This window comes from Sporothrix brasiliensis (genome assembly GCF_000820605.1).
Source record: "Sporothrix brasiliensis 5110 chromosome Unknown Cont18, whole genome shotgun sequence".
In the NCBI taxonomy this organism is placed as follows: domain Eukaryota; kingdom Fungi; phylum Ascomycota; class Sordariomycetes; order Ophiostomatales; family Ophiostomataceae; genus Sporothrix; species Sporothrix brasiliensis.
Genome location: NW_024467137.1, coordinates 1,725,629 through 1,748,738, shown reverse-complemented (window position 1 = coordinate 1,748,738; position 23,110 = coordinate 1,725,629). Strand labels below are relative to the sequence as shown.

Genomic DNA, 23,110 nt, shown 5'->3' with positions numbered 1-23,110 from the left:
GTTTGTATCCATCCACCTTTCATGTTCTGTTCGTAGACAATTTCTTGTAGATTTATATGCGAACCTCGGCTTCAACGGGATACGCTGCATCAACAACGGCGCCGTCGGCATCCATGGCGGTCGTCTGTGCGCCCATCCGGCAGAGTGCCACCTTATGGATCGGCACCTTCTCCATCCACACAAAGTCATCGTAGCGCTCAATCAGCTCGCGTGCATCAAACGTCAGCTTTTCTCCTCCTCGTCCACGTCCTCCTCCCCGTCCGCCGCTGATTCGCGGCTGCTTGGCATAAACTGTGTTCACAATTGTTGCGTGCAGCAGCAATGGCCGCTCGTCGGGGACCAGGAGGTCGGCAAAGACAGTCCGCACGCGCTCGCAGAGCTCGAGAAGAGGACCGCCTGCTGCGGCAAGGCTGCCCGTCTTCTCGTCTACCGGCGACGCGTAGAGCACAGTAGCCCGTGCTGGCGGCTGCATGGCATGGAGGCCGCGAAGGGCCATGGAGATGGGCTTGTCCTTGCCTCCAGCGGAGCCTTCGTCTGCCTCGTTCCGCTTTGCGAGCGACTGGAGCCGGGACACAGCCTCCTGCAGTCGGTCGCCGTCGCCCAGACTCAACACGCCCAGTGTCAAGTGCAGAGTACCGACCGCTCGTAGTGCTGCGGGCGGCAGCGGGCCCCGGCGCGTTGTCGCGTTCCGGTTGTTGGCACTACTGGGCCCGCCGTTGCCGCCGCTGGTCATGGCGACCGCAGTAGCTGCCACGTCAGCATGGAATGTGGCCAGGCTGTCAGCGAGCTGTGGCCGGCCGACTGTGGTCGCCAGCGGGATGCATAGAAAATGCGTCAGTTGCGGCCGCGGAGGCGGTTTTGGTTTTGGCGGCTGCATGGCGAATGCGGAGGTTATGTAAATGCTTAAGAGTAGGTTTGCATAGTTTAGTTGTGGTTTGAGGCGGAAGTGGATGTTCAAATACAGCAGTTGAAACGTATATTAGCTGGCGTGATGTCATGCGCTACGACTCAGGCACCATCCACTAAAACAGCAAATTGCGGAATTGCTGGAGCACACTAAATCTAGACATGCACTGTAATTACTGGATGCCATGTTGTGGATTTTATTCAAGTAAACAAAATCTAAATGTTTTTTACCTTTTGTATCTTTTGTGCCTCGCGCCCTAATCTCGACTCAGTCGTCCTCCATCAGGGCGGCAAGCTCGGCCTCCTCGTCAGCCGTCATCAAACCCCCTTCCTCAGCAATTTTGTCGGCATCGTCATCGACAATCCCAGCTGCTGCAGCCGCACGGTCTTCCTTCTGCTGCTTCACGAGGGCATCGACATCGGCTTTGACCAGCGGCCATGTCCGCACTGTGCCGTCAAGACTGACACTGCACAGCCGCCGTCCGTCGCTGAGCACGACCAGGTCAGTCACTTCGTCAAAGTGGCCTGTAATCGCAGCGTAGCGCACGTTGGCCCGGTCGTCAGTAGCATCGGCTGCGCCAGTGCGGTCCCAATATTGCAGGTCTTCGTCGCGTCCGGCCGTTATCACCCACGCATCTGTCACGGCCACGGCGCGCACGTGGTCGCCGTGGTGGAACGTGCTGCTGCCGCTGCCGACGGTCTCCCGATGCTGGAAGCCGTGCTGACGCGACAGGCACTTGACCGTGCCGTCACCACTGGACGTCCACAGATTGACATCCTCACCGTTGTCATCGTCGTCGTCGCCGCCGCCGCTGTAGTTGTGGTCCTCAAACACGACCTTGTATACGGTCGTCTGGTGCGCCAGCAGCGTCTTCTTGGGCCGGTCTGTTGTGACGTCCTTGTTGTTGACGTCGTCCTGTGCATCCTCCGTCACCTGCTCCCAGCCGTCCAGACGAATCCGCCACCTGCGAATGTGCGGGTCGCTGCTCGCGCTGACCAGCCAGATTTCGTCGCGCGTCGTTGCCACGGGGTCGATTGCCAGATCCTGCAGCGCCAGCATGCTCTGTCGGTTGCCCTTGGTTGTCGACCCGCTGTCCTGCAGCGTGTGCAGCCGCTTGCCCGATACCACATCCCACACAATAATCTTCTTGTCCGCGCCACCGCTGATGAGCACATCCTCGTCGCCCAGGCGCCCACACACGACAGCTTTGACAAAGTCCGTGTGGCCACCGCCACCGGCACCGCCGGCCAGGCCGTACCGTATGCCTGGCTGGTGCGTATCGCGGTCAAAGGACCAGACTGTCTTGTCCCAAGACCCCGCAAAGAGTGTCTTGCCACCGGGGCCGCCGAGCGCGAGCGACGTAACTGGTGCCGCTGGGCCGCGATAGGCCGTGGCCTTGGCGTCGTTGTCGCTCTCGTCAAGCACGTTCACGCGCCGGGCGGACCCAGCTGACTCTGCCACAAAGACATGGGCTGCCGACATTGGGTCGGCGAGAACGGCCAGGACCTTGGACTTGAGCAACACGGGGCTGCCATACTTGTTTGCCGACTTGGCTGACCGGCGCTCCCTCTGCTCCTGGGCGGCGCTTTCGCCTGTTAGCGGATGTTCTCTTCTGGATGTTTATCTTGACAATGGATAGAAGACAGTCTCAGTTGCCCCCTGAGACGAAGCAATTTTGATTTTCAAACTCACTCGGTCTCAAAGAACCGCTGTGGATCGGCAGTCTGCATTTTGCGCTGTTCTTGGGAAACTGAAAGGTGGACACAGTCTACTTGCTGTTCTTCTCCTCTTCTTTCCCTTCTTCCCAGAATCTAATGCCGGGTCTCTGTATAAATAAAGAGTTCCGATTTGGTTGCCTAGGAACGTATTTGTCTGCCTGTTTGTGTCGACAGAGACAATAGGAGACTATGAGAAAGGAGGCGGCCAGGTGGCAGCCGGCCCGGCAGGCGACGGTCGAAAAGCTCCTTCCCCTAGTGCTCGGTTTTTGGCGGGGCTCCTTCCATTTCGACAACCAGCGCCAAAAGGGGGAAGGCCCCAATTAAAATGTCCATTAACGAGCGACGCGCCTCGACGCGTCTTCCCCACGGCCAACCCGCAGCGAGCATCGCGCTGTATTGTTTTGCGTGTGCCACACCGCACCTGACGATGATCACGACAACGTCGACTGCCACAAAGCAGCCATCATCGCCCAATCCGATCACCAGCATTGCTGATTCGCACTGGGGAGGCATTTCCTAGTTCATTGAGCTTGTATAAAGCGATCAAACGAACTTGACCGACGACCTTGTCTGTTTCTCGTCGAATCTCCTCGTCGTTGTCTTCCTACAATCGCTTTCGTCCGTCTCCAAGTCGTCTTGCTGCCTCTCCTCACCATGTCCGCTACGGCGTCGCGCCCGCGGCCGCGCCCTGCGCATGGCCTCGGCTGCACTCGCTGTGCTTACACGCCCAACGGCCGCCAGCTGATCTCCGTCGGCGCCACCAACACCATCCGCATCTTCAAGACGGGTTCCGACGGCGAGCCCACCAACGTCGACGACTGCCAAGAGCAAAACGTCAGCGTCGCCGCCACCGACACGTTTTTTGTCGCCGGCTCCGAGGATGGCACCGTCAGCCTCTACTCCCTCGACGCTCCACCCTCCTTTGAGAGCTTTCTGCTGCGCACGTCGCTGCCCGTGCGTGAAGTGGCCCTCTCGCCCGATGGCCGCTGGTGCGCCGTGGCGAGTGACGAGCTGACAGTGCGCATCGTGCGTGTTGACGACAATACGGTCGTCCGCCACCTGCGCGCCCACAACCGGCCAGCCAAGCACGTGTCGTTTGACCCGAAGGGTCGTACGGTTTCTGTGTCTTGCACAGATGGCATCATCTACGTCTACTCGCTGATCGAGACGGACGACGAGAACGAGACTGGTGCCGCGGGACCCGATGCTGCTGAAACCAACAACAACAACAACAACAACACAAAAGGCGACCCGGCCCTGATTCGCAAGGTCGACGGCATCATCGGCAGCCTGGACTCGGAAGCCGACACCTCTGCCAAGGTCGCCTGGCACCCCGACGGCCGTGCTTTTGCCGTGCCGACGCCTACGCGTGACATACAGGTCGTCTCAAAGCACGACTGGGAGAAGCAGCGCGTGTTTGCAAATGGCCACGACGGCGAGATCACCGCGCTCGCCTGGTCGCCCAACGGCGCACTCTTGGCATCCGCCGGAAAAGACGGCAAAATTCTCCTGTGGGAGACCAAATCCCAAAGCGTTATCGCCCGCTACGACTACAGCGGCGTCCAAGACATTTCCTGGCACCCGACCAACAACCTCGTAGCCTTTACAAACGGCGAGGGTGAGGTGTACATCTACCCAGACTTTATCACCGCCCAGTACGCCGTGCTGCTACGGTTGCCCACGCAGCCGAGCCCCTTCATCCACGACCCGCTCGGCGAGATCTCCGCCAACGGCCTTGCCCGCCGACCACAGCAGCAGCGGCCAGACGGCAGCCGCAAGGCTGGCGGTGCTGAGCAGTCGGGCCTGGTTGCCCGTGAGGCTGTGGAGGGCGACGACGACGATGAGGACCTCGACAGTTTATTGAATGGCGACGACTATGACATGATGGCCGATGATGACGACGGTTTTGTCGTGGACGACGACGGCGCTGGCTACACCATGGCCGGCGCCAATGGTGGCCGTAAACGGCCACATGACGGCGACAGCGGACTTCTCCCAGTCCGGGGTGCCAAGCGAGCTGGCGGTGCTGGCGCCGGTGGCCGCGCGCTGTGGCAGCCTCAATACCACCCGGCCTTCCAGCCCGGGTCGACGCCCTGGCGCGGCAACCGTAAGTACCTTTGCCTCAACCTCGTGGGCGTGGTCTGGACCATCGACCAGGACGCCCACTACACTGTGACGGTCGAGTTCTACGACCGTGAGTTCCAGCGCGACTTCCACTTCACCGACACCTTTTTATACGACAAGGCCTGCCTCAACGAGCACGGCACACTCTTTTCGTGCCCACCACGTGGCGCTGGGGACGGATCCAGTCCATCGTCTTCGCCTGCCATGGTGTTTTACCGCCCACACGAGTCTTGGACACAGCAGCGCCTCGACTGGCGCACCAAACTGCCAGCCGGCGAATCCGTCGTCGCCATGTCGCTGAGCGCATCGTTTGTCACTGTCGTCACGAGCGCCGACTACGTGCGCGTCTACACGCTGTTTGGTGTGCCCTACCGCGTCTACCGGCCCAAGAGCACGCCCGTCGTCACGTGTGCGAGCTGGAAGGACTATGTTTGGACGCTGGGCAATGGTCCCATGGCGCCCGACGGTACCGCGCGCCTGCAGTACACCATTGAGAATGTGCAGCGCGACGAGATCTGCCAGAACGAGGACGCCATCGCGCTGCCTGCTGGCGCTTCGGTGCAGTCCGTCTTCTTTTCCGACGAGGGCGACCCGTGCATCTACGACTCGACCGGCACGCTGTTGACACTGCTGCATTGGCGCCGGCCGTCACGCGCATCCTGGGTGCCGCTGCTCGACACGCGACAGATGGCGCGTCTGGCATCAGGACGCAAACACGAGACGTACTTCCCCATCGCCGTCGCCGACCGCAAGTTCCACTGTATTATCCTCAAGGGCGGCGACCAGTATCCCTACTTCCCGCGTCCGCTGTTGTCCGAGTTTGATTTCAGCATCCCGCTGGGCCGCGCGCCTAAGCAGACTGAGGCTGCTGCTGCTGACGACGACGCCGACGAAAATGCCGACGACGATGCGACCGCCAACCGTCTTGAGCATACGTTTGTCCTGCACGGCGTACACGCCGCCCAACTGGCTGACCGTCTCGACATGGACGGCGAAGGCAAATCCAAATCCTCGTACGCACTCAAAACCGCACTCGCGCGCCTCGAGCTCGAGACCGACAAGACCTTGCTGCAGCTGCTGGCACTCGAGTGCCGCGCCGGCGAGGAGCGGGGCATGCGCGCGCTTGAGCTGGTGCGGCTGATGCGCGATGGCGGTGGCAAGATGGTCGAGGCTGCCGGCAAGGTGGCCGAGCGGTACGGCCGGACGGTACTGGGCACCAAGATTCGGGCCCTGGGCGAGCGGCGTATGCAAGGCCAGCTGGGCTTGCTGGATGACGACGATGAAGATGGCGAGTAGATTCGAAATGAAAGGGGCAAGGGGTTGGTGGGTGAAAACGGTTGGACAAAATTAGGGGATGGATGCAACGTGATTGATCTGCAGGGCCAACCAGAAAATAAGACGAAAAGACGAACGATCATGGGTCAACGAGCCGGGAACCGGCCAAAGGAAGCGAGGTATACGAAGAGTCGTTCTCGGGCGTTTCACTGTCTGGTTTTGTGATTTCATGCATGGCTTTACGTTACGGGATATGAATGTTGGTTGTATTTTTGGTACTGTTTTGGTATGTGTTTTCATTTTTCATCAAGGGTTTTTATTTTACATTTTTTGTTTTTATTTCCGTTTGCTTCCTTCGTCTTGTTTTGTTCATGTTGATGCTCCAAAATGATTTTGCGTTCCTCGTCTTGCGCCTCGTGGTCGTTCGATACAAAGACACAATTGCAGACGACGGGTGCAGTCGACGTGATGGCCGACTCAAGATACGTCCTGCAGCATCTGTACTGAATACTATTCGTCTGCCGGTGCAACTTTGCGTTTTGCCAACCGGGCAGCTGTGCCGCCCCTGGTTCTTTTCCAAAACCTGGGCGGAACTTCTGACGTTCGTCCTCGGGAACGGGCGTTCGAGCTTCTGATCTCCACGCCCTGCGACCCTTCTTCCAACGATACGCTTCTTGCTCCTTCAAACGGTTCCCCCATAGCGGACGCCGCGCTTACCAAGACTCCAAGACGTATCAGTAGCTCTCTGTTGACGGATGCCTATTTATCTTCCCCAGCTTAGTCCAGGATTGATCTTTCGTAAGGAGCGCCGCCTGTTGGTTCCCGGTTTGCTATGACCTGCTGAGAAACAAAAGATAGATTAGGGGGTGCGGGATCGACTATTGCTCCGAGGTATAGATGCGGAGTACCATGACAAAACTCGCGAGCTGAGAGACGCTGTCTGCATTGTAGGGTGACGACAGCAACTTGACAAGACAATCTATTTTATGAGAGGGCACCAGGCTGTGAGTGGGGAAAGAGGTATAAATGGCAGACCCAACAGACAACTTCCATTTCGGTCCTGGAGAAAACCGACAATATCATCCGCAGGACGAATTGGACATAATGGCCCCGGGACTATGCAGTACAATATCGTGGAGAGTGGTGTATGCTGTACTGCGGTATGTCGAACTCCAAGAAACCCAAGAAAATGCATTGCCATATGAGCACAGTATGGAGCATCGGACCATTGTTAGATAATTCAATGTCAATAGGCTGATTCGGCGATCGTTCTGTGTCAATATCTGCAGAAGCTGATTGAAATACGACGCTTTTCTTGTCGGGCTGGTGTCATAACCGCAGCTTCCCTACATGTTAGACCGAAACAGGCTACTCCGTAATCAAAAGTCTATGCAGGGGCAAAGCATTGACCAATTTTGTGTTTATTTTTGGTACTCTCCTATTTATTGTCTCGAGGTTAGTTTTAAATTGTACTTTGAAAAGAAGCCTCAGAGAAACAACTTTATAAATGCATAGCGTTGACAGCCCCTGGTAGAGAGCCATAGGACTGATTACCTCTGCAGGTGACGAGAGGAGGAAGAAAGGGGGCGATGGTAGATCAGACAAAACTAGTCTTCGCGGGTTCCAGTGAAGAAGGTTGACAGGTGATGAAACATTGAGCTTTGACCGCTAATGAGATGGGTTGCATGTTGCGCTCAAGCACATAGAATACTGAATTGTATATTTTATGTTGTAGTCGGGTCCCAAATGTATGTGCCACAGTACTTTGACCAGCTTTCTCTGATATTTGAAGAGCTGCCAGTCGCTTTCCAAGAATGCTCAAAAGCAGTGCCAAGAGCCGAAGGATGGGGTTGCATGGGACCGCCCTCGCCGTTCTCTTTTTAAACATACCGAGTCTAAAGGCTTGACCGGTGAACTAGCCTCTTACTCCCAACATTACCTGCGGGATCCGACAAGGCTTGCCGTGCAAGCAAGTATGCTGTTGGTTTATGTCCCGAGCCGTGGCCGGACAAACGTTTTGAGAACCGTGTCGTAATTTCCGTGCCGGCGCTGTATCTGCCTCATTGTAGTCCGTCTTGTCACATTGTTTGTAGTCCAGCCACAAGGTACTTAGTCGGCGGGTGTACCATGTACAGTATAAAAACAAATGAGTGCTTTACCGAGGTGCGGCACCGACCGGCAGTTCGTATATTATTTCTCGGACGCAGCCCTCCTTGGTCGTGTTTTCAAAGGATTTGTGTACCGAGAACTCCCTAGGGAGCACCGCTCACGGGCATCCGACTCCGCACATGATTGTATGCATGCGTGCATTTGTAAATGCACGCGGTGCATGTCTGTCTAGAACGAGGGCGGGGTGCCAGACAGGCCACAACATTCACCACGCAAACCGCATACCTGGGATCTGGGGCGTTTGCTAGGGCGTTTGTGAGTGAAGCTGCCGCTGTGTCTCTTTGTGTCCATCGCTTTCCGTTGTATGTCGTAGTTGATAGATAATTGGCCCATATGTCCAGTCGATATCAGATCCCTTCGTAGCCTCGACGCAATCTTACCAGAAGGGAGGGCAGTTACAGCCGAGACTTCGGTATGGTACGCATGGGGGTGCAATGGCCGTGACGTGTTGTATGCCATTTGTGTCTTTCTGTCTTTATCCACGCCACTGTGCCGTCACATGTAGCCTCCTTTCAGCGTTATCTGCTTCTCGTCGTCGTGGCTTTTTGTATCACCAAGCCGAGCGCTTGTCATCTGGGCGTGTGAATTTAGAATATGTCCGGGGAAACAACCAGTAGCAGTGAGCGTGGGGGCTGTTGCCGACATCAATATGGCCTGGCATTGTTGACAGGAATGTGTGTGATTCGTTGTGTAGTAATATGTGCGATGGCTGAATTGAGGTGCGTGGGCTTTGTGTGACACGTGCAGCATTTTTTGTGAACTACTTTGTTAGTTGTCAGTTCTCGTTAAACCATGAGTCAGGTGTGGGAGTACCGACGTAAGACATGGCCGAGGGCTCACAAGGTAGTAGAGAGCGGAACTACCAACGAGAGCTGCACGGAGGCGGACAGATCGAGAGCTCGTCACCATTGTCAACGGAAAATTCTCCGATTCTGATCAACTGTTGGAAGAAAGACAGGGGGCGCCGGTGGCTGACCTGCCAGGGCTGGCCAACCCTTTTTGTGTCATCCCGAACAGAGGTCTCGCTGTGCCCGAGGGTTTTGTTGCACAGCATTTCGGATACGCTGCGCGGGAACTTGGGCCTGCGTGGCTTCTTGTTCTTAGGCAGAATGGCGCAACGAAAGGCAGATGTTACTGACGGCGATGTAACCTGTGCCGGTCGTCGCCGGTCCTTGCGCTCCTTCTTCCCTTAAGGTGCAACGCGTGTTGTTCATTTTCGTTGGATCCTTCCTTTTTCATAATTTGGAGTTGTTCCATCGCCTCCTCTTTCTCAGTACTGGCAGGACCAGTTCGCACACGGGTTATTTTGCAAGAAGGGGCGGACCATGGAAAAAACGCAGCTGCCTTTCTTGGACAAGATATTGCACACAAGAGGGCAGGACCAATTAGCTCGAATGTCCTTCCTATTTCGGCAGCCAGACTTAACTGTGCTGCATTGTGAGGTTGCCGAAGCGAAGCCGAACTTCTGAAGAGGAAGGGACATGAAGAATATGCCCTGCCATAAGGAAAGAACAGTACAAATGTATTTGGCCAAGGAAATATTACTCCGTGCAAAATTCCATTCTACGCATCGCACTTACCTTACCACAAATGGCCTGCCCCGTAGTTCCCTACGATGGATGTTATGACGACGTCACACCCGATCGCTCCTTCTTATAGCAATATCAAGCCGTCCAATACGACGCACGGCATCCCCCTCCCCTGTCCCTTTGACCGCCCACCTATCCTTCGCACTCTGGAAAATATCAACAAAACGGCAGTGCACCAGAATCGTCTGTCCAGTGTTCTGGGCTCGTCCCCAATTGTACCACCCTGTTCTCAAGCTGCCTTGTATGTCAGTGTCACCAGGGATTGGTTAATGTTACTAACAAGGCAGGGCCAAAAGCAAGTACATCGTCACCCTTGCTCAGCCACGAGATACGGTCCCTTCATTTCCATCATTTATGGAACGTGTCGTTGTAGCATAGCCCTACGCCGTTAGTATGCCCCTTTCACGGAATAGAGCCTCACCTTACCAGAAGTCCCAGAGCCCCTGACCTTCCAGTCCCGTCTTAACGTCTCGATTGGAGATAGGTTGGAATACGATACAGCATCCCAAGAGGAGCGCTTTCGAGTGCCGCTTCTATCAAACGTTACCCTAACCAATGCACATCGCCAACCTCGATAACTGGCGGCTTGTCTTTCCGTGGACTGTCTGTCGACCCACCCATACACACCAGTTCCTTCGCTTCTCTGGCTCCTTGGCTTCTTGGCTTCTTCAACATTGCCGATACTCGATAACCTTGCGGGCCGACACTTGACGTTGACCTTCTTTCAGTCCAATCTTCACAAACAAAAGGCTCCACAAACTCTCACAAGCTCTTGCACATAGACAGTAATATCTTACCAGGCCAAATCCTCTACCAACTATTTCTTCCAGGACTGTGTCGTGTATCCTGCTGTCGTGCAGATTGGGCTTTGGAGACACTTACAGGCAGATCGACAGCTCGTGAGCGGCGTAACAAGCCAAACCACGGCAGCCAAAGCACTAGAACCAGAACCGGAAACAGAGAGGGTCACAGACGACGATGAAGACCAGACGGTACCAAAACTGCACAAACAAACGTCGTTCGATCGCCAGTTTCCCAGTCGGAGAAAGTAATGCGACAGTCCCAAACTTGCCATGTTCTTGGTTCCATTACTGGGGACGTTTCCAACGTAAGACCCACCACTTCCACGCAAAGCTTCTAAAGTGCTTCTGTTGACGTTTCTGCGAATAACACAGCTTTTTCGTTCCTTTTGATTCTCCACTCCCGTTTCCCGTCTTGCGCAGGCTTGTCAAATTGCAAAGTCTCAGTTACCAAAAGGTGCCACTTATGGAGTCACTAGCCGGTTTACCTGGTGATGTTTTCGTCGCATCCTTCCTCCCTTTTTCCTGCGTTAGCGCTCTTGGAAGCCCGCTATTCTTTCCATCATCCTCGTTCGTTACAAGTTCCGAGACTCGGCTATGGTGTAATGTCAACACCCTACTTTCGGGTGACACTGTCTCCAACACAACTGTCAACGCAGCCTCTCTGGACGCTCCTCCAAGTCGAGACTGCGCCTAATAGCCCAGCTCGAGGTGGTCTTCAGCCTCTAGGAACTCAGGATACGAGGGTCCTAAGTAGCGACTACACCCCAATTAAGACTTCTGGAAGGCAAGCGAGGCGAGCTAGTACTATGCTGTAAGTGTAACTCTAAATTGCCCCCATCTCACCCTTCTTTGCGGCCGCCCCTCCCCCATATTTTTGATTCTTTTCGTCCTCTTCCTCTATCTTGCCTCATCGCCAGCTTTGTGTCCTCGAGAGAGCCTTTCTAGTTGCTCTTTTCCAGTCTTAGACTCCCTTACTGTAGTTCCTGCACATGCATTGCCCGCTTACTCGGCCGTCCCAGAAACGAGGGACCAATCCTCTTTCTCCAAGGAATTACAAAACGGGTAGCATGCAGTGATATTAACCAAATCCACGACCTTGCACAGCAGTGGGTTGCGTGGAAAGGGGGACGACTGACAAAATCCTCTGGCGAATGCATACTATACTAGCACATACACTGCCTCAGTCCACCAGAAACCAGGCATATCTAACAATCCCTACTTGCCTCTTGCCCAGGCAATTACTGAGTATAAGTACTAGACCTGGTTGAGTCAACTGGTCTCGCCAGATGCCCTATACCATCACTAGTGCTGCTTTCTTAAACACTCGATCCGAGTTAGCTGGCAAGTCTAAAGTTGGAGGCGATCATTCACAGTGCGGGCCGAACTCAGCTAACAGCAAACAAGATACTCACACGCGAAATATACGACATATTACCACACAACACAGTTCAACTGACAAGCGACTTATTGGGACCCCGCGTACAATAAGCCGTACAAATACGCCGTTCGCCTCTCACACAAGCACGGAGAACACGCCTTGCTGCCACGAATCCCATCCCACATCTCGATTCCCGGACGCCTCCGGCCACTGTTCTATCCGTGCGCCAGCCCCTGCTGCATCATTACCTGTCCGTCCTGTCTCTCCTGTCCGCACAGAGGGCGCCTTAAATTACCCCTGGCCAGCCATTTCCAGGTGTGTGCGCATGTTAGAGCTTTTGGTCGTCTTTCAAGACACATTCTGCCGAACAATATTTCGTACACGTGTTCCTGGAGACAGAGGCAGCAATAGCCACATTAGGGTCCTGCTGGAATAATTCAGCACGAAATACAGTTGCAGGACAGGACACAATGCTCGACATTGTCTGTTTTGCAACCATCCTTACATTTTATCTTACATGCTCGCCCATCCCGCCACCACTAAATAGGAGCATCCGATAGAGCAAAGATCAACCCGCCGCCACCCCCGACCTGCGCTGCTCTTGCGCCCCAGAACTCCCATCTCACATCGGTCCCCTCTCCTCTCCCCCTATCCTGTCGAAGCACCGCCCAGACCTCCTTGAACAGCACGACGCAGTGCAGGCAGGTGGAGTCGTACTGCGCTACGAATGCGCTAGTGTATGTTCCATCTTCTTCGGTCTTGTCTTCTTTCAGTGGAAAGACGAAAGAGCTCTGGGACGTAAAGACAGACTTTCGTTTTCTTTTCCTCTTTCTTCCCCCTTCACCATTGCAAAACTACTCGCACAGTCAACAGGGCAACTGTGCTGCATATCCGGGCCAACTGCACCTAGTGCTCTGCTTTCTGTTCTCTTTCCTTGTGTCTGTATTTCGTGCTTTCAATCTATTTTCCGTTGTTCTTTCTTCCCGTCCTCACGTCTAATCTCCCCATTCTGCTGCGGTTCTCCTGCGAGGTGCCATTCCGTCGCCAATCAGCACGCACGGCTGATTCTGAGGAAGCTTGGGACAGGCCCCTTCTTGCGCTTCTAGATCTTAGTTCCAGTCATTATTATTCGTTTTTACCAGTCCGTCCTGACACTGTGCGCCACCATTCTCCTTGTCTTTTCCATCCCCTCCCTCTTCCTGTTGTGCACTTTTGTCCTGTGTATACTTTTTGCCTGTCTTAGTCCCTACTTCCTTTTCGGTGTACGACATAATCGGCGGCTTAATAGCCATTCTGTTCTTTTATTTCTCGTTCTCTTCTTTTCGAGTTTTCCCCTGCTCCTTTCTTCGACCTGCCCCTTTTGATCTCGCATATACCAGGCCCGCCCGGCTTCGAATTTTTCTCCCCATCCATCGCATCCATCGCATCCATCGCATCCATTGCACCCGTTGCATCCATCTTGCTGGTTGTCGTTCTGATCGGGCGATAGGACGCGCCGAACGGCTCCATTCTCGAACTCGCGGCACAGCGCAAAGTGCAGTCGCAATCGCATTCCAACCCACGGTCGATTTTATACTTACTTCGGTTGTTTCCTACAACCATTACCTATCTCCGATACCATTGTCGCTTCTAGCCGTTGTCGGTTGCAGTGCTCGACGACCATACACGGGCACCAAACTTGTCGACGTGGATCAATTGCGCAAACTGTAGTCTTCGCTGGACCACTCTCCACGGACAGGAGTGGCGCACGGTTTTCTGCGAAAGAGGGAATAGGGCAATAAAAGACGAGCAGCAGGCGAGGCCTGGAGTGAAGATACCGGGACGCGCGGCGAGAGACTCAAGGAGGCAGAGAGAGAAAAAGAGAGAGGGACAGACTGATTGAGCGCGCGCGCGCGCCGCACGAGCTCGTGGACAGGACCAGCTCGCTGAGTGTGTATATGTGGTCAAGCAGCAGGCTAGGTTTGACACCTTCCAGCTTCAGAAAGCAATGAGGTTCGTATGATCTGTGTGTCTGTTTTTGCGACGGCTTCCTGGCGAGAATTCTCCTTGGTTTGGCCCACGCCCTTTGGCCCCTTGTCGCTTTCGCCTTCCCCTCTCCATGTCGACAATGCCGCATCGACTGGCACATCCTGCGCATCACCGCTAACGTGTCTTGCCTTTCTCGAACTACTAGACAATGACCGCCGCAACCCAATCCGCACACCTCCCACATTTGACTGACAGCCCTGGTGAGCCAATGGCTTCACGAACGATTCCGATAATGACGCCCACCATCCAAATGTCTGCTCCTTCGCCGGGCGACCCAATGGAAATCACAACTCCGACGAACAGTTCGCCCGCACCGGCGCAGCGCTCCGACGACAAAAGCCCCGAACGCGAAATAAACGGAGCTTCCAACGAAAACTCGACGGCTGCGGCCAACGGCTCTGGCAATGGCAAGGGTGACTCCACGTCTCCACCTGAAAGTGCCGAGCCAACGCCCACGAAGCCCGAGCCCAATAGTACACACCTGGCAGCCCCGTCGGCGTCGGGAACCAGCGCCGGCTCGCAAATACCAGCGGCAGCTGCGCCCGCAGTACACCAACCCAAAATTGTTCAGACGGCCTTTATTCACAAGCTGTACAAGTGAGTTTGTTGCTTCTCATGTACCCCACGCTCTCCGCCACAGCCCGGAACCGCGCTCGTAGCTAACCTTGCGCGAAAATAGCATGCTGGAGGACCCGAACATCCAACATTTGATCTCATGGTCAACCTCAGCCGAAAGCTTCGTTATGTCGCCTTCGCATGACTTCTCTAAAGTGCTTGCGTATGTTCTTTTCTTCTTCTCCCCGCGCCCAACGCAAATCAAAGGGTTGTAACGGAATCCGGCGTTTTGTCTTGCTAACCGGCCATACAGCCAATATTTCAAGCACACCAACATCTCGTCCTTCGTGCGCCAGCTGAATATGTACGGCTTTCACAAAGTTAGCGACGTTTTTGCCAACGGATCGGACTCGACCACGCTCTGGGAATTCAAGCATGGCAACGGCAACTTCAAACGTGGTGATCTAGTCGGGTTACGGGAGATCAAGCGCAGAGCATCACGGCACTCTCTCGTCCATCGCGATTACAACGCACAGAAGGCGCCGCAATCGTCGCAACCCGGGACGCCAGCGGAGGCTATGCCGATACCGGACGGTTCGGACCCGAGAATGTCGAGCCTGGACCATGCGTTCTACAATATCGAGTCTCGGCTTCAGCGCAACGAAGAGGCCATGCACTATATGCACATCAAGCATCAGGCAGCTATGGACACCATTGGGCGGTTGCTTCACTTCAACCAAGAAATGTCCCGTATCGTCATGAACATGATGCCACCTACGGACAGCCATCTTCACCGGGACGTCATCGCCTTGCAAGGCGAAATTCAGCGGCAGGCAGAGATGGCCCGGGGTCTTGACGAGTCGCACGAACATCCTTTTTCCAGCAGCCGGCCGTACTTTGCCAACGTCGACAATGCGCCCGTGTCTCCGCGACAGATGCCCCAAGACGACCCGAGACGCTCTAATCTCAGCGTTCCGCAGCAGCGGCCACCCAACTTTCACCGGCCGCCAGTACCTTCGAATCTCTCCATCAGCACACGGCGACCGTACGGCTCCATCGGTGGCACGACTCAGTCCTCTCCGTCCTCTGTGCGCCCACAGCACCCACCCCCGCCGCCTCCACCGTCGCAGCACCCGTTGGCCACTGTTGAACCGTCACCTAACATGGCACGCCGCCACACGTTGGCTGATATCCGTGCCCATGGCTGGCAACCGACCAATGCCCCTTATCCACCCACGGGCGGCTCTCCGCTGCCTCCAACACAGTATCCATCCTCACCCAGCAGAGCGGGTCCCGAAGACCAGCGCATCCGTGACTCCTTCTCCGCCTACTCGCTCCAGTCCGCGTCACAGCCCCATTCGCGGCCGGAAACACCGCCACCCACATTGCCGCCATTTGCCAACGGCAGCAACCACGGCAATGGCAACGGGCCAGACCTTGGCAACTGGTCGTGGGCTTCGGCCAACCGCAGCAACAACAGTCTCAATATCAAGGACAGCTCGGCACCACCCACCAGGCGTGGCAGCATGGCGCATATTCTGAACCCGACCGATACGGCTGAGCGCGAAGACGAGGATGGAAGCCCGAGAGAGGATGAGCGCAAGCGTAAGCGCATGGTATGACGGCAGTGTCTGCATGTGTGACTCCCTTTAGCCAACTCCAGGTAGTGCCTACGTGCTCATATTTTCACCACTTTCTAGTCACGATTTTGGATACATGAACCTTTGTTTTGATAACGAGTTTCAGTTTGTTCTCTCGTCTTTCCTTGGATATTTGAGGCATTGTACTTGTACGGCTTCTCCCATTTCTTTCTGTCTTTCTTTCTATTTTTTTTCTCTATGTTTGCTGTCGCATTTTGCAAGGAAGTCTTAATATCGACGCGGCATTGTGATTTTTACATGGGATCGGCCGTGGTGCTTAACAAGGCGAGAACGGACATCCAGGACGGGCGAAGGCTTCGTACAAAAAAAAAAAAAAATAATAGGAGCGTGGGACTCGGCAGGACCAAGATGGTTCTCTCAGACTGCATACGATAACGGCCTAATGTCTATATATATCATTGACGACAAGGGGTTGGTCTACCGGGAAAGGAAACAAAAACAACATCTGACAATCATAAACCAGAGCTCCTAGGCGAGTTCTGGCACAGCATCTATTAACATCCCGGGGGTTATCTGAATTTTCTGGTATGCAAGAGGGCATCACCATATACCATTGGGAAGACTGTTACACTTCATTTTTATTCTTTATTTTTTTGGGAGGAGTGTGTGTTTTGCAGTTTTTAATGTTGTCAGTTGTTCGATTATTTATTGATTTTTGGATTATGAATTTTTCTGTATTTCGAAACTGTGAATTGGCACGTTGCACAAAACGAGAACACAGTAACTTTTTTCAAGGACATTGACATTCTTGAAAGCGAGACGCGTCATTTTATTGGACATGTTAACCACAATATGCCGTAATATATCTCAAAACGTGGCAAAATGTGTTCGTCTGATGTTTGAGCCCCTAAGCGCAGAGGAGCGCCGTCGGTTGTCGCTAAATCGCCAGGCTGTTTAGCGCCCTTGTTGCCCCATTTAGGCCTAGCGAGGCTGTTGGGCGACGGCCTCAGCCTCGTGGAAATTTTTGGCGTAGCTTATTTTCTTTCCAACCACACTCGAGACTTTACAAGCTTTTTTGTTCGTCCACATCGATTCCACCCGCCTGCATTGCAACAAAGATTAGAAAAGAAAAAAAAGATTGGAACGTATACAGAGCATGGCGTCCGTTGCCTCGGCCAAGGCCGGCAACAACAAAGCCACCGGCAATCCGAACCCAACATCGGCCCAGTATGCAGCACAGCGTGGCTCGATTGACATGCTGATACGCGCCAAAGACACAAGGCCGCCGACGAGCGCAGCGACCACCATTGTCCGTGGCGAGGCATCGACAACAAGTTCTTTGGCGCCGCCCAAGATGAGCTTTCTCGAGGCTGTGCGTGCCCAGCGACAAGTCCGCGTGCAAGAACTTCGCAATGCGCCGAAGCTCAGCGGGTCTGTCGGAGGAACAGTGGCGGCGGCATCCACGGCGACAGCCAATCCGTCCAATTTCCACAAGGGCAGTGGTGGTGGTAGTTTCTCGGCGCTTGCAACAACCAAAGCCAAGGCCAAGGCAGAGGCAAAGCCACAGGCGCAAAGCAACACGGACTGGGTAGCAGCATTGGCCTCGCCATCCTCCATCACGGGCACCAACACGGCCGGGGCAGTATCCGTAGCGACGACGACATTGACATCGACACTGACATCGACATCAACGGGCCCGTCATTTTCACAGGTGCAGGACGAACTCGAGGCCGGCTTCCAGAAATACAGCCGAGCCAATCCACTTGGCGGCGTGGGCACGGCACGCGGTGGGAGCGATTCCGAAGGTGGCGCGCAGAACCAGAGTCAGGGTCAACGGAGCCAGGGCCAAAGCCAGAGAACCGATGTGCCCATGACGGCAACAGCACGAAATCTCAAGGCGCGGCAGCTCATGGTTGCGCCGCAATCTGCCTCGCGACGGGAGGATGAGAGAATCGCCGCGACCAAGAAAAAGCACTACAACAACGGCGGCGACGATAGCAGCGACGAGGACGTTGGGCGGAGTGCACTGGGACGCAAGAAGGCACGCAAGGGTTGAATAGCAGATGGAAAACTGTTGGCCACAGCACGACAGAGCAGACCCTACACAATAGAGACGGCACCGGTTGCCGAGTCAGACGTCTTGCGATGTACGCGAGTCGGCGGCAGCCCAGTGACACAAAATGCGATAGTCGATTCGAGCAACACGGGAATCTTCGGTCTCTTCCAGATGGGCTTGCATCGGCTTACGCAAGCTCTCTTCTCATGGGGGACAAACTGGTCGTTGATCACGCTCGGGGAAGGACTTGGGAGCAGGCGACACGAGACTTAGACGGAGGCTATATTCTCAAATGGTCTATATATATTGTGCCACTTGTCCTTCGCTGTCTGCCGGCATTCAAGAAATATCAAGTCATTTTTCCCTGTCGATCATGTGTCATTTTTTTGTATGTTGTCGTGCTACATTCTGTTTCACCACCAGTTGCTGCCTACTGTGCACGCATATGTGCATCTAAGCCCCGTCACTTCTTCATCCACGCATCCACGGCGTCCTTGTAACTGGGCCGCCACCGAGACAGCGGCTCGCGGCCTTCGGTAATGTCGCCCGCCGACCACAGGATGCGCTTCTTGTCCATGGCTTCCGTCACATCGTTGTCTGGGCAGATCACGTAGAACTTGTTGGCCTTCATCGCCGCCAGCAGGTAGTCGACCACCTGCTCGGGCCACCACGCGCCCTCGGGCTTCTTCGGCCGCTTGTCCGCGTCGTCGCCGTGCTGCTTGATTGGGTCGTTGCCACTGAGGCCCGTAAATGTCCAGCCAGGCACGAGCAGGTGCACGCCCGTCTTGGGCTGGTTTGCCTTGCTGTCCTCTCGGGACAGGTCGTATGCCAGCTGCTCGGCGATCGCACGAACAGCGGCCTTGGAGGCGTTGTAGGCCGGGCTCGTGCCGGGCGGGTTGGTAATGCCCTGCTTGGAGCCCGTGATGACAATCGAGGTCGTCGTGGCCGTGGGCGCGACGTTGGCCCGGGCGGCCGTGGCCTGCACGACCGGAAGCAGCGTGGCAATGCCGTGGATGACGCCCCAGAGGTTGACGTCCAAAATCTTGTGGAACGCCGCGACGTCCGTCCACGGCGTGCTGCCGCCGACACCCGCGTTGAGCACGAGCAGGTTGACGCGGCCCTGGAACGGCCCGCTGGCGTCCTCGACGGCCGACCGCAGCCCGGCCCAGTCCTTGAGCTGGGACACGTCCAGCGTGTGCGTCGTCAGCGAGCCAGATGCCGACGCGCCTCCGTACAGCGTCTCGGCGAGCTGGGCTGCATGCTTGGGCGTAGCAGCCAGCGACGCGGCGTCCTTGTCGGCCACGAGAACCCGCATACCGCTGGCCAGGCACTTGGCGGCCAAGGCAAGGCCGATGCCGGAGGCGCCGCCCGTGATGACGGCGGTGTTGCCAGGCCCGAAGACAGACATTGTAGTTTTATTTTTGATGGCTGAAAGGTCAATGAGAGTTAAAAGCAGATGCCAACTTCAACATGCAAGAAAAGTACAATTTGGTACGAACAGAGAGACGATGAGAATAGTGCCTGGGAACGGCAGCGGGATGGGATGGTGATGGCAGTCGCTCCTTCTATTTGAGTAAGAGGCGCCACGAGATAAGCTGGCAGGCTGGCAAGGCAAGTCGGAAGGCGCCAAACAAGCGGCACCTTCCCAAGCTGTAAGTGAGGGGCTCCGCAAAATGCAGAGTGCCGATGTGTGATGTCAGTTCGGACTTTAATGGAGATGAACCGGACGATTACAAACCACATTTGGAGAATGGCTGCGCATTACACTTACTTGGATGCTGCTAGTGGTCATAGACCGTGTCGTACAAATAAGAAAACAAAACGAAAACGGTTGGATAGAGTTATGGCAAGATCAGCAAACTAATACTACATGACAGTTGAAAGAAAACACATGATAAAGATAGAGTCAAGGCGCAAGGAATAATGACCTCCTTACGACCCGATGCCTCAGGGCCAAACCAGCAATCGACAATAGATGAGCAATGAAAGAAAGACAAGAGAGACAAGAAAGACAAGATTACACAAAGCAAACAAACCAAGCAAACAAACCAAGCCTGGACTCCTTCCCTTGACGCATCCTAGTCCCAGAACGTCGCCCGCTCCCCGTACTTGTAGCGCTCCTAGGCCGTCCGCGGGATCAGGGGCTGCTTGGCCAGGTGCAAGTTGACGCTCTCGCGCGCGTTTTGCGACGCCCACACGCTGCCCTTGCCGCCGCGCCGCCACGCCTCGCCCGCCAGGTCGCTGCCAGCGCCGCCGCGCACCGACTCGCCCATGATCACGTCGAGGTCGCGCTTCTGCGAGCTCAGCCACTGGCGCACAAAGCGTGCCGGATCGCGTGCCAGCCCGCTCAGGAACTCGTGCTTGCTCTTGGACATGCTGATGGCCTGCACCAGCACGGCCAGCTGCTCGTCGAGCACGCCCACGTCGCGCAGCAGGCCAATGTACTGTGGGTTCTGCACAAACGGCCGCAGCTGCGCGCGCAGCGGGTCGTCGACGGCGACGCGCACGTCGTAGATGGTCGGCTGCGGGTTGTTGCGGTGGAACGCCTCGTCGACGCGGATCGTGTACGGCAGCTGGATGGGCGGCAGCGGGCGGATGTGCGCGTTGACGTACTCGTGCAGCATCGGAACATAGCCGATGTCGTTGTTGACGAGCCTGCGCAGCAAATCGTCGCACCGGAAGTTGCGCTTCTCCTCGTCCTCTTGCAGGTTCTGCAGCCGGATGTACTCGAACAGGCCCATCACGGCCTCGGCGCGCGTCGCCTCCTGCATGTCCACAATGTCGGACAGGACCTCGTCCAGCGCAAACCGCTCGGGCTCCTCGTACCGGAACAGGTTGATCACAATGTTCACGTTGTCGTCGCCCGGCCGCTTGAACGTCAGCTCGTCAAACTCGGGCACCGGCGCCGGCGGGACGTTGGGCTGGCCGGGCGCGTTGGGTGGCCGTTGCTCGGGGCGCTTCCATTCGACCGGCCGCGGCTCTGCATCGTTGGCGCCGTTTTGTGCCGCTGCCCGTGATTTCTTGACGACATACTCCGCCGACATGGCACGGAAAAACTGTGTAAACCGGTACCGAGGCGGCTTGGCCTTCACAGAAGTGGCGTCGTCCGTCTCCATCGCATCACCACCGCCGGCCTCGTTGCCGGCCTCCTTGGTGGCCTTGCTCTCGTCTATCTTGGTCTCGTCGGCGCCCTCGGCGCCCTCGTCGTCGTCGTCGTCGTCGTCGTCGTCGTCGAGGAGGCGCCCCTCAATCTTCACGCGGTACGAGGCTTCTGCATTGGTCGAGAAATCAAAGCTGTCGACGTTGACACCGGCGCTGTCCGTCTGCCACAGCTGGTTTTCGACCGTGTTGCTGACCCAGATGCGCAGTGTCTTGTATCTCTGTAGGCAAAAAGTTAGCCACAAATTGAGCGTCAGGCCTAGGTGGTCCATGGGCCGATCGCAGCGTCCGTGCAATTCGGGGCAAACCCACCTTTGGACCATTGCGCTGCACGCTATCCACAATGTCCAGCCGCTTGCGCGTCATCGTCGCGTCCAGCCGCCGCTCAAAGTCGCGCAGGTCACGGTACCGCTGCACGCCGTCGCCCACCACGACGTCCTCCACGCCGTCCGGCATCGTCTTGTCCGTAGGCTTGCGGCTGCGCCGCTTGGCCGCCTCAATGGCATTGTTTTGGGCCTGCTGCGCGGCGGCCGCAGCGGCTGCCTGCTGGTGTTGTTGGTGTGCCTGGTGTGGCGGCATGTGGTGCGGCTGCGCCATGGGAACCGGCGCGCCGCCGTGGTGATGCGCTCCGGGGGCCATGGTCATGGAATGCACGTTCGCAGCGTGCTGCTGCAGCTGCTGCTGTTGCTGTAGTTGCTGCTGTTGCTGCTGCTGCTGGGCGAGGTGCGGATGGTGAGGTTGCGGCGCCAATTGATGCTGGTGAGGATGTTGCGGTTGCATAGGCATCGGCGCGTGTTGTAGCATGCCGTGATGCGCCACGCCAGCAGGAGCCATCATGGGGGCTAAGAAAAAAGGTTCGGAAAAACGTTAGTGAGGACGAGAACAAAAACGGGGGCGGTTTGCCGCTGGCTATTGTGCCACTATTTTGATGGGTCCAGGTTTCTTTCTGCCCCAGTTTCGCGTTGTCCAACGATTTGCACGGCGTTGATCTTTTGTCTCCTTGGCTCTTTCTGTGTCTTTGTCTCGCCGTGCCTTTCGTTGTTTCCTTTTGTTCGCCCTTGTTTGTTTGACAAGGAAAGTGCGTTGCAACAAAAAAAAGGGTAAAGGAAGGGCGACTCAGATTGACAATGGACGACAGCGTGGAAAGAGCCAAGAAAAAAGGCGCGCGACCGTGCTAAGCGGTAAATTTAGTGTTGTCTGGGGGCCTTGCCGCCTAGGCCTGGCCTTGCCTTCCCATTTTACGCTGTAGCTTTCTTTCGTCCTCCGCAACTGGTCGTACTCGAGAGGAAAGCGCCACCCAGTCGCACGCCGTATTACGTACCTGGCCCGCCGCGTCGCGCATTGCCATGGGGCGACCGCTGCAACGGCATCTGTTGTGGATAGGGACGGAAGCCCGGTTGCATTTTCGCTGTATGACACCCTGGTCAAGATAAGAGGACGAGAATCGCTTGTCATACACGGTCAGACCGTGCACTCCGGTTTCTGTCCACTGTCAGACTAGGGGATGGACCTCCTCGTGAAGTCAAATCAGCCTTGAGCGATGTCCCGACGGGACTTTGCCAAGTGAGTGGAATGAAAGAAGCAGCTGCAAAGAAGTGGAGAGGCGAGACACAGAACAGGAAATAAAAGGGTACAAAAGAGCCCCCAAAGACAACGCGGCAAAGGGCGAAGAATGAGCCTATTGCGACCAAAGACGCCCCGTAGCCACCTTAACCTGGGCCGGAGTCTCCGTCTAAAAACGAGCCTTC

At 55.8% G+C, this 23,110-nt stretch overlaps 7 protein-coding genes across 7 annotated transcripts; 3 read left to right on the top strand and 4 right to left on the bottom strand.

Moving 5' to 3' along the window:
- Positions 1-52: 52 nt before the first annotated feature.
- On the bottom strand, positions 53-877 carry SPBR_01977 (uncharacterized protein; the record flags this gene model as incomplete). Its single annotated transcript, XM_040760286.1, has 1 exon — positions 53-877. One exon carries the CDS (start codon positions 875-877, stop codon positions 53-55), a length of 825 nt encoding a protein of 274 aa, XP_040619485.1.
- Positions 878-1,174: 297 nt separating this feature from the next.
- On the bottom strand, positions 1,175-2,637 carry SPBR_01674 (WD repeat protein; the record flags this gene model as incomplete). Its single annotated transcript, XM_040759984.1, has 2 exons — positions 1,175-2,519; positions 2,600-2,637. The coding sequence occupies 2 exons, from the start codon at positions 2,635-2,637 to the stop codon at positions 1,175-1,177; spliced, it is 1,383 nt and encodes a 460-aa protein (XP_040619484.1).
- Positions 2,638-3,279: 642 nt separating this feature from the next.
- Positions 3,280-6,045, top strand: SPBR_01325 (uncharacterized protein; the record flags this gene model as incomplete). Its single annotated transcript, XM_040759636.1, has 1 exon — positions 3,280-6,045. The coding sequence occupies one exon, from the start codon at positions 3,280-3,282 to the stop codon at positions 6,043-6,045; it is 2,766 nt and encodes a 921-aa protein (XP_040619483.1).
- An 8,178-nt stretch (positions 6,046-14,223) lies between these two features.
- Positions 14,224-16,168, top strand: SPBR_01490 (heat shock transcription factor; the record flags this gene model as incomplete). The annotated part of the gene is made up of 2 exons (XM_040759800.1): positions 14,224-14,588; positions 14,860-16,168. 2 exons carry the CDS (start codon positions 14,224-14,226, stop codon positions 16,166-16,168), a joined length of 1,674 nt encoding a protein of 557 aa, XP_040619482.1.
- A 1,135-nt stretch (positions 16,169-17,303) lies between these two features.
- Positions 17,304-18,203, top strand: SPBR_01947 (uncharacterized protein; the record flags this gene model as incomplete). Its single annotated transcript, XM_040760257.1, has 1 exon — positions 17,304-18,203. The coding sequence occupies one exon, from the start codon at positions 17,304-17,306 to the stop codon at positions 18,201-18,203; it is 900 nt and encodes a 299-aa protein (XP_040619481.1).
- A 463-nt stretch (positions 18,204-18,666) lies between these two features.
- Positions 18,667-19,611, bottom strand: SPBR_01923 (NADP(+)-dependent dehydrogenase; the record flags this gene model as incomplete). The annotated part of the gene is made up of 1 exon (XM_040760233.1): positions 18,667-19,611. The coding sequence occupies one exon, from the start codon at positions 19,609-19,611 to the stop codon at positions 18,667-18,669; it is 945 nt and encodes a 314-aa protein (XP_040619480.1).
- Positions 19,612-20,323: 712 nt separating this feature from the next.
- Positions 20,324-22,765, bottom strand: SPBR_01375 (uncharacterized protein; the record flags this gene model as incomplete). Its single annotated transcript, XM_040759686.1, has 3 exons — positions 20,324-21,583; positions 21,675-22,204; positions 22,684-22,765. 3 exons carry the CDS (start codon positions 22,763-22,765, stop codon positions 20,324-20,326), a joined length of 1,872 nt encoding a protein of 623 aa, XP_040619479.1.
- Between the last annotated feature and the right edge of the window lie 345 nt (positions 22,766-23,110).